Raw genomic sequence first — 13,915 nt, 5'->3', positions numbered from 1 at the left:
ACTGGGCAGTGCTGCCTGGAATTAACATGAGCTCAAAAAAAAAATAATAATAATAATAATAAACTGGACTCTGGGAGCCTGCTCAGCAAAGCAGAAATGCCCCAAACCCTTTCATCAGGGCTCCATGACAGTCCCTGGTATCTGAGGCAATGAAAACAGCGCTGCTGTCCTGGTGAAGGACCACCAGCAGCCCCCTGAAGGAAAAGCAATGCAGCCAGCACGCGTGTGCAGGGCTTCTGGGGCACAGAAAACCTCAAAGGAGATGGGATATGGCCTGCTCGAGACCCTGAGATCCACCACATGGAGCTCTTCTGTATGTGAGAAATCCTCTGTATTCCCAGGGCTGCCAGTGCAGATTCATTGATTAGAAGGCAGGGCAGGAAATTAAATGAGGCAGGTGAATTAAAGCCAGACTTCACAGGCTGCATCTGTTCCTCCATTCCCTCTGGGTACAACACTGATGTAACTTCAAAAAGTAAATTCAGTGTCGAGGAAACCTGCCAGACTGATGGCCCTGTAAACAGAAGCACTTGATGCACCCACGACTCGGTTAGCGGAGAGCAGAACTGCATTGTGCCTCAGCCTGAGCTGCCCTGCTGGAGCACAGCAGCTGCTGCAGATGGCCCTGCCTGGGCTTGTCTTCTGCTCCTGCAGCTCAGGAGAAGCAGCTGGTTGGCAAGGCCTGGCTGCAGCTGCAAGTAGAGGTGAATGCAGCAGCAAAGAGCAAACAGTAATCCTCTCGGTGCTGCCCCAACATCAGGAGGATCCCAAAGACAAACACTCCTGACAAGAAGAAAGCCCATCCACGGTGCAGTGTGTGATGCTGCAAACGTCTCCACCTCACAGCACGCCCAGGCCGGCACACAGATGGGAGCCTGCACACCTTTCAGCTTCAGTTCTCAGACTTGTCCACACCTCTGTTCACAGAGAAAAAGAGAGACATCTATTTCAGAGCAGTTCTTACTGTCAGCATCTTTCCTGGTATTTGCACATACAACAGCAGCCCTGTACTCTGCAGTCTGGAGAGCCTGGCTGTATTTTTTATGGACCTAGATGAGCTAAGAGTGTCGGGACATCTCACATGAGACCTGTTTCACCACCTGAGTGGTGCTTAGAAAATTTGAAGCTTGCCTCTGGCCCTCTGGAGACCCAGTCTGCTTCCTGACCAGACTCAGGTAAACCCCAAAGGTTTAAATTACATTGTAAAATGTGTAAAAAGCACTCACCTCTTCTGTGAGCTGCTGAATGGTGTGCTCACAGCATTCAGCAATCACTGAGGATGCCTGAAAATGAGGAGTAAGAGGCAACGTGGAGAGGATGGTCAGTAATAGGAGCAGAGGGGGACAAGTGAGTAGAAGACAGGAGGCCCCACTGCCTTCCAGGTCCTCCCTGGTCCTCCCATCCCTGGGAGGTGGCACAGTCTGATCTGCAAAGCACTAAAAATCTCTTGAAGGAAAGAACAAGTCAAAGAAAAAGAGCAGTCAGCTCTGGTACCTCAGAGCACAGCCTCTTTTCTTTCCTATCTTGCACTGGATTATTCCATAGAGGGAAAAAACAGAGACACCTCAAACAGATCCAGTTAGTTTTACCTCTTTTCATGCTATACCTGTGGCTGTTTGCAGGTGGTTTGCTTTTTTTTCTTCTTTTTCCCATGTGATAAGATCCATCATTTGAAGGACAGCAACCAAACCAGCTCTTCTTGCTCTGAAGAAAGGCAGCAACTGCACTTAGAATAAAAGATTGTCAGGCAGATCTGAAGTGTCAATCAAAGCCTATCTCTGAAAAAGGCATTATTCCAAGCAGCTCTGCACACCACCACAGTTAATTTATTCTTTCCAGAGATTCTCCTGAGCTGCAGAAAGACTTCCAGTGCTGACCAAAGCTGCCAGCTACAGGCACGAGGTGTTAGAGCAGAGTCTGGACAGAATTATGTTTGGGTCACTTTGCCTTGTACAGGGCATAAGACTGTGACTGTCAGGACCAGAGAAGTAAGTGCTGGGCTCCCAGACCTTGGGAGACAAATTGTACAGGAGACAGACACTGATTTAGGACTGTGTTGCTGAGTGTGTTCCATCTGCAGTGGTATGCCTCCGCTTTAATATTATTGTTAAATTTAAATTATTACTTATGGCTGCACCTGGGCTTTGCAAAGCACTTTTCAGGCTCTCAGAAAAGCACTGGCTCTGCTCCAGGAGTCTCATTACTGCAGGACAGACAGACACGGAGAGGCACTGTGTGGCCAAGTGGCAGCAGCACTGACCCCACCGCGCCAGCACCGCGCGCCGGCTGACCTTGGGAAGGGCACATCCCTCCTTCCCTGTCTGCTCCCATCCCTCCCTTTGTCCATCTCTGCTGCTCGGCCTGGGAGCTCTTCAGCTGTGACTGTGTTCCTCAGAATCTCTTTCTGTGCAAAGTCCAAGGAAGTATGTGGGGAAATAGTTGCTGGGAAAAAAGAAAAAAAAAACACCTCTTGGAAAAGGAGAAACTCCATTTTCTACGGTGTTTCTTCAATCAAACATTTTCTTGTAAACAAAACATATCCAGAAAGGCATTTTTTTCAGTTGAACAACAGAAAACGCAGGTCTGGGGGTTTGGTACACAGTTGTTGATCACTAAAACTTTCTGGGGAAGGTGAGACCTCTCGCCCTCTCTGAAACTGGGTTGAATCAGCACAGCTGCTTCAGGAGTTGGGGCTCAGAGGGGGGAGAACAACACAAGGGGGCTCAGTGCTCTGAAAGCCCTGCCGCAAAATAAGGCGGTTTTGGTGTAGCCGTGTGGCCCCAGCACCAGACGAGGCACATCCTGTATCAGGGACATGCCAGCCTCTGTCCTTGGTGTATGTAAAGGCTGTCAAGCACCAGGACTGTTCTGAGTGCATTTAACACTTGCTGGACTGAGCTTTCCACCTGGAATTCAGGGCCACACCACACAGGGACCGCTCAGAAGCACAAACAGTCCCTACCCTGAGTCGCGAGAAAGGGACCAACAGAGTATCTCAGACTTGAACATAGGAAAACAAAGGCCAGCTTAACGAGGAATGCGGTGCGGGGTGGGAAGGGGGCTCAGATGTCCACCGTTCCCACCAGGGGCCCTGAGCACAGCCCACCTCAGCTCCTCCCTTCACCACCCGGGCAGGATTTACCCCTTCATGGGCACATCACTCTGATTCACCGCCCTCAGGAGCTGAGTCAGCCTAACCCACGCTTCTCCTTGGGCAGCTCAGACCACATGGCTCACTGATGAGGAAATATTACTCGTAGTTGTTTTGAGGTTAATTATTCATGGGCACTGTGCTCGAAGCACGCAGAGCTGCTTTGGAGCCGCCGTGGAGCCGCATGCAGGGAGGGACTTACCAGTGCCCGTGGCCACGCTGCCATTCCACGGCCACGCTGCCATCCATCTGCTTCCTTTCAGCCCTTGTCACGCTCCCCGTCTCCCATGGCTTTTGCTGTGCAGTTTGGCATTATCTGCAGAAGAAAGACGCAAATATTTGGAGCGCTGTAGGCACGCGATCAAAAATGGCATTTGCCCGAGGAGGCACTGACCCCGGGAGGGGTAGAGTATAACCCTGATGCTCTGGTGGGTTTGTTCTTCCAGTCACTCTGAGCCATTTCCACGGTTTCTCACCTGCTTTTCCTTCTGCAGAAGTTGCCCTCGCTGCTGCTTCTGACCATCTGACACTGCCTGGGAGCTTTTTTCTCAGAAGCAAAGCTCCTGGAAATCCATTTTCCATCTCAGAACAGAGCAGCCCGCAGCTTTAGGAGCACTTCAAGGATGTTTACAGTGAGACAGCTTCAGTTTCTCTAGGTACACTCACCACTGTGCATTAGCACTGAACAGTGGTTTTCAGCCTTTCTGGGTTACGGTTCCATAAACGTTTTCTGACAGGGGTATGGAGCACCCATGGATACGTAAGCTCAGCACAAGTAGGATCACTTCCCAAGTTACTCTTCTGAAGATCCTTAGGAATCACCAAGGACAACCCCCTGGCATCTCCAGAACAGAGGCTGAAGCTCTTGAAAATTTCTAGGGGTACTCTTCAGGGTCAGCATTTGCTCTGAGAGCTCATTGTGGTGCCTTGGAATGCAGGCAGAAGAGCAGCAATGCAGGCACCAACCTGCCCCACCGAGCCAGGGAGGGCCGAGTGTCCCGATAACTGTGAAATGTTCTTCCCAGTTATGCAGGCAAGAAACTGAGTTTGTGCTGCAAACACTTAATGGGAACTTCGAGGAGTTCCAGGTTGGTGAGGGGGCTTTCACTGGGTCCTGGCACGGGACGCTTTGGGATTGCCTTGGCTGATAGTAACTGCCATCTGGGTTTTATCAAAAACCAACCAAAATTCATACTGCTGCTCTTGGTTGTTCAGATGACATTTCAGTGTACTGAGGGGCACAGGAGAGAGCATTTATCCCAACTGGGTGGCATCCTCTGCTGATGTGAGTCAGCACAGCTACAAAGAAGTCCAGGAAGCTGTGCCACACTGCACCAGAGAAGGACCTGGTTTAGTCTGTGCCTTCAAGTCATTCACTTTTTGCCCAGAGACAAGACAGACACCCTCTGCCACCATGGGACACCAACAAGCTCAGTGTCATCTACTGAAATCCCATGCAACTGCACAGGGGAGGAAACTGGATGCTCTGAACTACGTTCTCTGGTGGTGCAACACTGCTTTTGTTAAGTGGGCTTCGTGGGCTCTCCAGAAGGTGACTGAGCTGAACAGCAGTGCTGTTTTCTGGTCTGTGCTGTGCTGGAGCTCAGCACAGACATCTGCAGTGGTCCTTTCCAAACTTAAAAATCTTCTAACTGATTTCGGGAGTCTACACCAGCAGAGAGCTTGGCCACAAGTAACTCACATAAACATTACTTTTAGCCACAGAGATGGAGAAGTCAGCCTCCCACCTGGCTGTTGCCTCAGTAACATATCTCTAGGAGGATGTTTTTAAGCCAGTGTTATTTATCCAGTAGATGGAAGCAGACCTGCTAAGGCCATATCAGGTCAACATATGTTTAAGCATGTGCTGAAGAACTTAATTAGTTCCCCCTGAGAAGAGAGACTCCCAGTGCTATTTAAAGGATCGTTATCCTGATGTGAGATGCCTTGGAGCCTGCTGCTAAGTCTCAGCTTAAGAGGGCAGGTCCACAGTTGGATGGGACTGGGACTTCTCCCCTCCACACGGAGGAGCAACGCCAGGTGCTGCAAAGTCAGTGCAGGGAGCGGGCATCACTCTGAGGTCCAACGTTAAGGGATTTGATTCATGCCTGGGCTGTAATGTTTGCTTTCTGAACGGGGTCAGACTGTGGAGACCCCTTTATTTTTCTGATTTCCCTTTAGAGTCCCAGCAGTACCTGCAGCAGGCTGTGACTGCAGTGAGAGGGAGCAGAGGTGATAGGGCAGGGGAGCTATGCAAGCCTGGAGTGAGCTACTGCTGAGTGTCTGTGCAGAGCATTGATCCTTATGCTACTGTGGGAGTTAAATGCAGGCAGGAGTTTCTTAGTATCAGCTAAACTGGACATGATGCGAGTGGTTTGGTCATAGCTTTCATGCCAAGTTATAATTTATGAGGCCAAAAATCGCAGTCTGTAAACTGAACAGCAATGCAGGAATTAGCTGCTTCCCAAAGACGGATGGTTCTGCTCTTCTGCCAGGAGATGTCTCCTCTGGACCTTCAGAAAGTTGGCAGAGCAGTGCCTGTGAGATAAAGCAGGGTCCCAAGCAAATGAAGGCTCACCGGGAACATGGGGCTGCACTGCAGAAGGGGGGGAATCCTGGACGTGCTCACCTTGACCCAGGAGTGGCTGACACCGCGCTGCTCTGGGAGCTCTCAGGAGCCGTTCCTAGATGAGTTGTTATGGTAACTGAGCTAATGCCCCGAGATGGATGTTTTCAGGTGGCTCCAGGCCAGAAATTCAACACCAAGAGATTCCAGATAATAGACTTCTGCTAAATTCAGTGCTGGCATCTACTTTATTTAACCTATTCACCAATGACTTCCTGAACTCCATTCTCCAGGCAAACCATGTGTGATGAAAATAGCTGCTTGGCCTCAATGAACTTTGTCTTGCAAAAGACTGAGGGGTTCCTATGTGCTCCGGCTGAGTCTGTGCCAGTTAAAATAAGTGTGCCTGGGACTTGGCATTGAGAGGACAGCCAATACTGAATGGCTGTCGTTTGTATAGCAAACTCTTACCCTCTAAACATGTGTGGTCAGGCAGACCACGTGCAGTGGGCCAAAATGCTCCAGCAGTGTAACAGAGAGCAGTCCTGGCACTGGTTGTTTCTCAGTACAGAGCTTGTCTGACTGACTGTGGTCATGTGCACAAGAAAGGAGCAAAGCGTGAAGGCACTGCCAGTGAGCTTGTGCTTGTCCTGAGTCCAGAGCCAGCAGGAGCTGTGCATCCTCAGGGACAGCCAGCGACAAGTGCTCGGCATGTCTGGGATCCGCTTGGATCACGCACTGCTGTCCCTTTTCCACGCAGCTCAAGAGGTCACAAAGCAAAAAGCCCTCATGGCTTAAGTGGTGAATCCGCCGTGTTGGGGCAGTACCCCTCACCTAATGTCTGACATCCAAATGCACACCGTGAGCTTACAGCAGCCACTCCCCAGCCCAGGGAGCCCTCGTGGGTCGGTGCACAGAGCACCGGGGCAGCTCTGCACAGCCCGGAGTCAGCAGGAGCCGTGTCAGTTTCAGGAACTGCCGCGTCCCCACGGACCCGCCGAGCAGCTGCCGGGCTCCGGAGCGAGCCAAACTGGTTCTGCCGTGGCGTGGTCCGGAGTGCCAGCACTGATGGTGCCTCGGGCAGCTGGGACAGCCTGCTGCATGCCCTCGTGGATGCTGCAGCGTTTGTGCTGCATGGCTTTGTGCTGCACGGCTGCTCTGCGCGTGTCAAGGCTCCCTGGTGGTCTCCCCGCGTTGGACACTCAGGGCTCTAACAGCACAGTTTGGCCCAAGGCCACCGAGCTGGAGGGATCCTACCTCTGATTGTTCACTCACATTCCAGGTCCTGCTTTGCTGGTTTTGCCCCCTCGGAAGCTGGGTTATTCTGGCACGTCGCTCTCTGGAGCGGAAGCTGTTTTTCTGCACGTTCTTTGCTAGGCTTCTTCTGCAACACGACTGCAATCCTAATCAGTGCAGCAGTAACGTGATTAACAACAAGCTTCTGCGCAGGTGGGAACTGCATCCCCAGTGGATGTGATTTTCCCAGTTCTGCCCTGCCCATGTTTTCTCGGGCTGAGAGGTCATGTTGACTGAACTCCAGAATGGCTCGCTCAAACTTCTGAGCGCTAAGATCCAAATAAATTTCCAGCATGAGCTGGTATGCTGATCCTTTCCTGCCAAGCTGAAGCCTTAAGTGAATTTTTATGGCTAAGTTATAAACCCAAGAAAACATGAGCAGGAGTAGAAATGCTGACTTGGCCTTTGCTAAATGCCAATTATCTACAAAGGCATTAAGGGTGGGGGGATGGAAAATAGGGTCATTCTCATGTTTTCTCAAGTTCAAGTAAACTGTGTCATGAACCCCTTATAGGAACACACAGCAAACAGAGTGACCATTAATATTTATAGGCACGACACTGAGCTGCAGACCTTGGCAATCAGAGCAACTCCACTTTTGGGATTAATGCAGCTCTGCCTGGCTGGCCTCTCAGCACTGAACAGTGAGTAGGGACACCAAGATTTTCAGGGAGACCTTAAGCAGATGCTGAGTGCTGATGGAGGGCCCACACTTCACTGAGTCAGTGAAATACTAAAACCAGCTCTTAAGCCCATGGGGCTGAACAGCCAACCTAAAGATCAGGTCCAATAATCTTAAGGCTTGAAATGGTGCTGTAATCTCAGCTGCAATGCAGCACCTGCCTTCTCCCACCCTATGTTTCCTAATGCCCGGCTTAGTTGATAGAGAGCGTGCTCAGAACCAGCCCTGCGTGCTGGGGACCTGGCAGGGTGCTGAGTCACGGGGGATGCGCTCAGCACAGGTGGGGATGCTGCCAAGCCAACACAGCACCCCGAGACAGAAGAGGACATCGTGCTCCGTGAACACCTCGGCTGCTCCCTGAGCCTTTGGAGGAAGGTATCCCAGCACCTGGGCACTTGGCAGTCGTGCCACACAAAATTATTTGGAAGTGGCTGAGGTTGTCATAGCCCAGCAATCCTTCATATGCAATAGCATGCGGAAAGATGTGACTTAAGGGAGAGACTGTCTGCCCACCACAGCTCTCCCAGCCCTGGGAAAAGGAGTAAGAGAATACACAGAGGTGTTAGCTTGCGAGCTGGGAAGGTTTTGATGAAATGTAAGACCAAAGAAAAATCCAACCACAACAACATTATAAATCCGCTCCTTCTTTCTCACACTTAGAAAAACTGAGCATGAAAGGACTCGCATTTTCAAAACTGAGCAAACTTTGAGAGATACCCTGAACTCAGCACATGGGGCTGGGACCTCCTGGTGAGTTTTGCAATGCTGCATTTAAACATTGTTTTTTGCAGCATGTGGAAAGGTCCACAGCACATTATGGAGCATAAGCATGTGCTTACATCAGCTGAGTCTTCTGAATCCTTTCCTACAACACATATATGTGCTCCTGCCATTAAAAACAAGGAGAAAAAGAGGAGCAGTGCAGAGTTGATCAGAGTTGAAATACGATGTTGGAGGAAGGGGCTGTGGCTGACGTGGGGTTTGCAGTCAGCTGAGCCATGTGAAATCTCTTGTATCTGAGCTCTGAAAGGAAATGCTTTATTAAGTTTCCTTTGTGTGAGATTTCAAGCTGCCTCTGGACTGGAAAATAGGACCATTCCATGTGGCATCTAATCAGAACTGAAGTCTTTAGTGCAGGCTTTTCTGCAGAGCCGACTGATCAGCATAGACAAGTAACTCAGAGGTCTCAGCATTCAAAAAGCTGAATTAGACACAGTACACCTGTGCTCTGCAGGGCACCTCTTCTACACAGCATCCCCCAAAACGCTTCACAGAAGGACCCATGCAACAAGCCAGACATTGGGAAGATAGCACAACTGGACATAAAAGTACCCACTGAATCCTAAATGGCTGTCTCAGCTCCAGAACCTCCACTTGCATTCCCACTGGAACGTGGCAGTTGCCCTGTTTCCACTGCCTGTCCTGGAAACCACTGGTGTCACTGCTTAGTGCTGAGATCTCACTGTGTCTTGGGAAGCTGCAGCCTCTGACTGAGTGCAGCACTCGCTGGGCTTGGCTGTGAGCAGGTGGGCAGCACACGGCTCTGCAGGACTGCACTGTCCCAAACGCTCATGGAAAGTGAACACTAAAAAGAAATGGCGAGAGCTGGGCTGCACAATCAGAGCTGAGGAGAAGGGAGAGGCTCCCGGAGCACACCCTGACTCTACAAGCTCCCTGCTGCACGTCTGCTCCTTCTCTCTGCATCTTCAGGAAAGTGAGACCTGATCAGACACAGGAGAGGAAATACCAACCAGACTGCCTCCTCCTCGACCTCCCTTACTTCACACTTCAGCCTGTCTGGAGTTGAGGTGACTTAAATCTCAATCTGCCTGCTGGAAATCTCAAGGTTTCAACTTCTGATCTGCTTTCTGCAAACTACAACAGGACAGCGTTGTCCCACGGGCTGAGATGTGCAGAGCATTCCCCGTCCCTTACACCACCCCTGCTGCAGAGGAGCTCCTTGCCTACCTTTTGTTGCTGACAAGGAGCAGGACTGAGCCATTCTGGATATTGGCCTCTTTCAGAGTCTCATGCTCTTCAAGCTGCCTGGAGTTGTAATAAAATGTCTTCTTCCAGGAAGTGACGCCCTCCCGTACCAGGTAAGCCCGCAGGTCCATCACTGTGTCTCTGGGCTTGACGGTCAGCGGCATCATCAGGTCCTCATCAGCCAAGTGCACCTTAATGTGGTACCTCTTCCAGCGAGAAAGGCTCCTTCGCAGCGTGTCCATCCTCTCCGGCTCAGCAGGGACGGCGTGGCAGAGAGGAGCATCCAGCGGGGAGGAAGGTGGAGCAGGGATGTGGCTCTGAGGAGGCTGTCTGCCCGGCGCAACTTAAAATGTCCTGCCAAACCTGTTCCTCCTGGTTGCTGCGCTGCATACTTCACATTCCAGGGAAGAGCTCACCTGGCTCCAAGAGAGCACTGGCTGGGAAATGCCTCCGTGAATCATTTCCACACACCTCTAACTCCCATAGTAATTACTGTGTCCTCACAAAGTGCCCTTTATTCCAGTGGATCTCCGAGGACTTTAAAGATGGACCTCTATAGCCATTAGAAACGTGGGTGCATTCAGAAATGGATGGGTTTGGTAACCTCATGTCTGCCGTTCTCAAAAGCTGCCAGCTGTGGGATAGCTCAGATCAGAAAGTAGACATGAGGAACTTCTCAGCTACTTAACATAATGATTTTAATGGAGAAGAATACTGCATAGTGAAAACTTCCTCATGGGGGAGAGCCACAGCACAGCAGGACACTGAGAGCACTGCAGTGCTGTTTCACCCTGGGAGATCTTTATTGTACGAGAAGGGGCTGGGACCCCCAAAAGGGGTAGGATTCAGCCATGGCTCCTCATACCATCACACATCTAGCACTGACTCACACATATCCTTGGTGGTTCATCAGCTTGATTTCCTGTTCCTCGCAGATCTCTGCCTAATTGAGGTACTGGCCGTATCCTGCTCTAACACGTGAGCAGAGATGGCATCCCGGGGCTGCAGGCTCACCGTGCAGAAAGGCCCAGCAGAGGCCTCGGGAGCAAGCAGTGCTTCGGTGGAGGCAGCGATTCCTCCGAACAGAAGGAAGCGGAGCCGCACGAGCTGGCAGTAATTGCACGATCCTGCAGGGCAGACTGCAGCAGTCACAAGATGATACTTCAGAGCAAACATCATCAAGATAAGGAAGTCTTTCTTTTTTCTTTTTCTCAAAAAGATCAAGTCGCTCTTATCTTGTAGGTAATTTCCTGCAGCCCATATTACAGGAATTAATTCCCTCATCCATTCTTCTCAACACAGACTGGTATTTTCAGACCAGAGTACCACAAGATAGTTGTCCTAAGACACTGCTCTTCACTATAAGGGGCATTTTCTTGCCTATTAGATAATGAAACAAATTGACAGGTTTTCAGATATGGCAGCAGTCAGCTCCCATTGAGAACAAGAGATGTGCCCCCTCTCCCACTGAGAAACAGGAAGATTTCTGCCCAGGTTTCTCACCTTTCTCTTTTCTGTCCCTGGTACATTGTATCACCAGGAACAGCAGCAAATATCTTCAGCTATTCTACAGGCAATGGAGATTTCCCTGTGCACCTGACAGGAAATGAAGCTTCTGCTAGTAAGTGTTCCTTTCCAGATTCAGTCACTGTAGAGGTATGAATGCTTTGGTGGGGTCCAGAATTCTTGGGTCCTCACTCTGCCACTGAGTTGCTGCAAAGGCTTGAGATGAGTCATGTCATGCTCACCGTGTCATTGCTGCATGGTGTTAACACGTGTCCTTTAAGCACCTTGTGGGAACCAGGAACTGCTTTTAGCACAGTCATGCCCTCCTGCATGGAAGCATTTGTAAACAGAGTGGATCTACAGATATATCAATAATTTTCTTGAAGAGAGGACACCACCACCATTGTTAGAGAGGAGAATCTGAGACATAGAGCAGTACAAAGCTGTTCACAAAGACGTCAGAAGTTAGGCTCCTGTCCCCCTGTCCAGGAACCTCAGAGAAAAGCTGCATTTGCAGAGAACTACAGAAGCCTGCAGATCTGGAGTGAGCTGCATCCCTCTCCATTGGGGTGACATTCACTTGAGCCAAAATTCTTCCCTGTAACTCCAGAGTCTCGGGGGTAAAGACAAGGTGTGATCCAATTCCCACTGCCATCCAAGGGCAGACTCTCATTGTCAGCAGTCGGAACTGGATCACGCCCCAAACACGCTGAGGTCTAATGGCTCCAGCCAACAGAATTTGCCCAGTGCGTGCCAAGGGAAGCATAAGGCATTCTGATTTCAGCAGAGCCCGTCTGGTGTCAGCGAGTCCATCAGCTCCATCCTTCTCACGTACGTGGCAGCCTGACAGCTGCCAGATCCCTCCCTCAGACACCTTTCAGACGGCTCCTGTTTATTTTTAGGACAGCTCTTTCCAGATAAGGCTCAGATGTGTATAAGTACCTAGAAAGTGGGGATGGTCGCAAAAGGAAAACACAGCGGCTGTTAGTTTTATTATTTTATGTCTTTGCCTATGGTGTGATGGCAGACTTTCTCACATCCCCCCACCCCTCCATGTTGGCACCATTCATTTCAAGAAAAGAGGTGACGTTTTAGCCTGTGAAAGCCGGGGAAGGCATAGCAGTGAAGTCAGCTTATGAAATATTGAAGCAGCGAAACCCTCACTGGAACACGTGAATGGCTAATGCCAGTTCCAATTAATTTTGAATTTTTCATTAAACCATTATTAAAAGCAAGAGGACAGAAGAAATAAGGGAAATTGACTTGGGCAGTATATTAAGTACCTTAGTTTTGCTGGAGGATGTTTTATTATCTGTCCAAAGCAATTATTTCACAAGCTCCTGACGGTTTGTGGGCTAAACAGAAGTGCAGGGGGAAGTTCTAGATGGTCTTAAAGTTATTTTAATCCCCATCCTCTGCCCTGCCCTAATTGGGAGATATCTCCAGCACGTCCTATCTGGAGGACAAGACACGGAGTCAGAGTTCTCAGAATCTGCAGTAACGTGTCACCCTGGCATTATTTACAAATCGAATAAAAGCCTATTGACTGTAGCATTTCCTCATATTGAGGGCAAACAGAAAATGTGCAAACACTTGAGAAGTATTCATTAGGAAAGCCTCAAAAGCCATTTAAAACCGAGGTGGGCTATGATTTTTTTAAGAACTAAAGCATGAGCTTTTAATAAAACGTTGTCTCCTCCTCTGCTCTCTCCTCCTCTATACTCCATTGACTACAGCAGAAGAGAAACACCTGCTTAAATTAGGTGCTTCATTAACATGTCTCTTGTTGCTTGAGATAATCCTAGGCTTTATAATATCTTTTTATACTACCAGAATAGAGACACGTATTTCTTAGCCTTTTTTTGGCAATGGCTGTTTTGCTACCTGCTATGCTGCTGTCCTTGCAGAGGAGGACAGGAAAGGAGGATGTTTCTCAATGAGGACAGAAAGGTTTCTCCGTTTATTGGTAGCAATTGTGTGGAAATTGCAATATCTGGGGAAAATACAGCCCTGATTCCCCTGCGTGTAAGTGAGTGGGGAAAGCAGCAGGTCAGCCTGGCCCTGTCAGATAAGGGAGATACTTTGCTGATTCCTGATGCCATCTGATCCCAGGACTCACAGTCAGTAAAGCTGAAAACTCTACTCTTCTCTGTCTGTTTGCTTGGGGTGAGTCTGTGCTTAGAAACAGACAGACAGCAAGGGATGAGGATTTAGGGATGACTGCCCTGGTCATCTTTACGTGTTGTGCCTACAGCTGTGTGTCACTAGTTACCTCTGAGAAGAGCTCTGTGTTGGATTTCCCTACGTGCATGATCCTGTGGGAGAGCATGGTGTGCTATGACTGCTCTCCTGCTCTCCTGTGAGCTCCACCACTGCTGGGGAGCACGTTGCTGGGAAGGGTTCACTCGCTGGCTGCACAGGGTGAACCTCAAGGTTTGACAGTGATAACCTACAGCTAGAAATCTCCAGTCCGAAATGCAGCCTGCCACTTAATTCATCCAGTGCTCCTGATATCTTAGCCAATGGGGCAGCTTAAGGTGCTGGTATTTATATTCCTGAAATACTCAGAGGCCCCAACCAGAGCTGCACCACCATGTGCCAAGTGCTTTGCAGATAAGAAGGATGAGTAAGGCCTTTTCTATCGCCCAGCGCTTGGTTATAAAATGACTGGGCTCACTTTAGATGTCAAGATACATCTACAGCAAATGAACAAAGAGCTAATAAATGA

At 49.7% G+C, this 13,915-nt stretch overlaps 1 protein-coding gene and 1 long non-coding RNA gene across 2 annotated transcripts; both read right to left on the bottom strand.

Annotated features, from left to right (window-relative positions):
• Positions 1–189: 189 nt before the first annotated feature.
• LOC136056452 (uncharacterized) lies at positions 190–3,777 on the bottom strand. The gene is made up of 4 exons (XR_010622950.1): positions 3,628–3,777; positions 3,354–3,467; positions 1,607–1,721; positions 190–917 (listed from the first exon to the last, which is right to left on the bottom strand). It is a non-coding gene; the product is annotated as an uncharacterized LOC136056452 (long non-coding RNA).
• Positions 3,778–9,659: 5,882 nt separating this feature from the next.
• Positions 9,660–10,080, bottom strand: TINCR (TINCR ubiquitin domain containing). The gene is given in 2 exon segments (XM_065748651.1): positions 9,660–9,980; positions 9,982–10,080. Coding segments are annotated over 2 exon segments (420 nt in total).
• Positions 10,081–13,915: the final 3,835 nt, after the last annotated feature.

This window comes from Cyrtonyx montezumae, unplaced genomic scaffold, assembly GCF_038088225.1.
Source record: "Cyrtonyx montezumae isolate F1298 unplaced genomic scaffold, pur_monq_1.0 scaffold_51, whole genome shotgun sequence".
Classification (NCBI taxonomy): domain Eukaryota; kingdom Metazoa; phylum Chordata; class Aves; order Galliformes; family Odontophoridae; genus Cyrtonyx; species Cyrtonyx montezumae.
The sequence above is the reverse complement of the archived record's forward strand: the minus strand, read 5'-3'. Positions and strand labels throughout refer to the sequence as shown.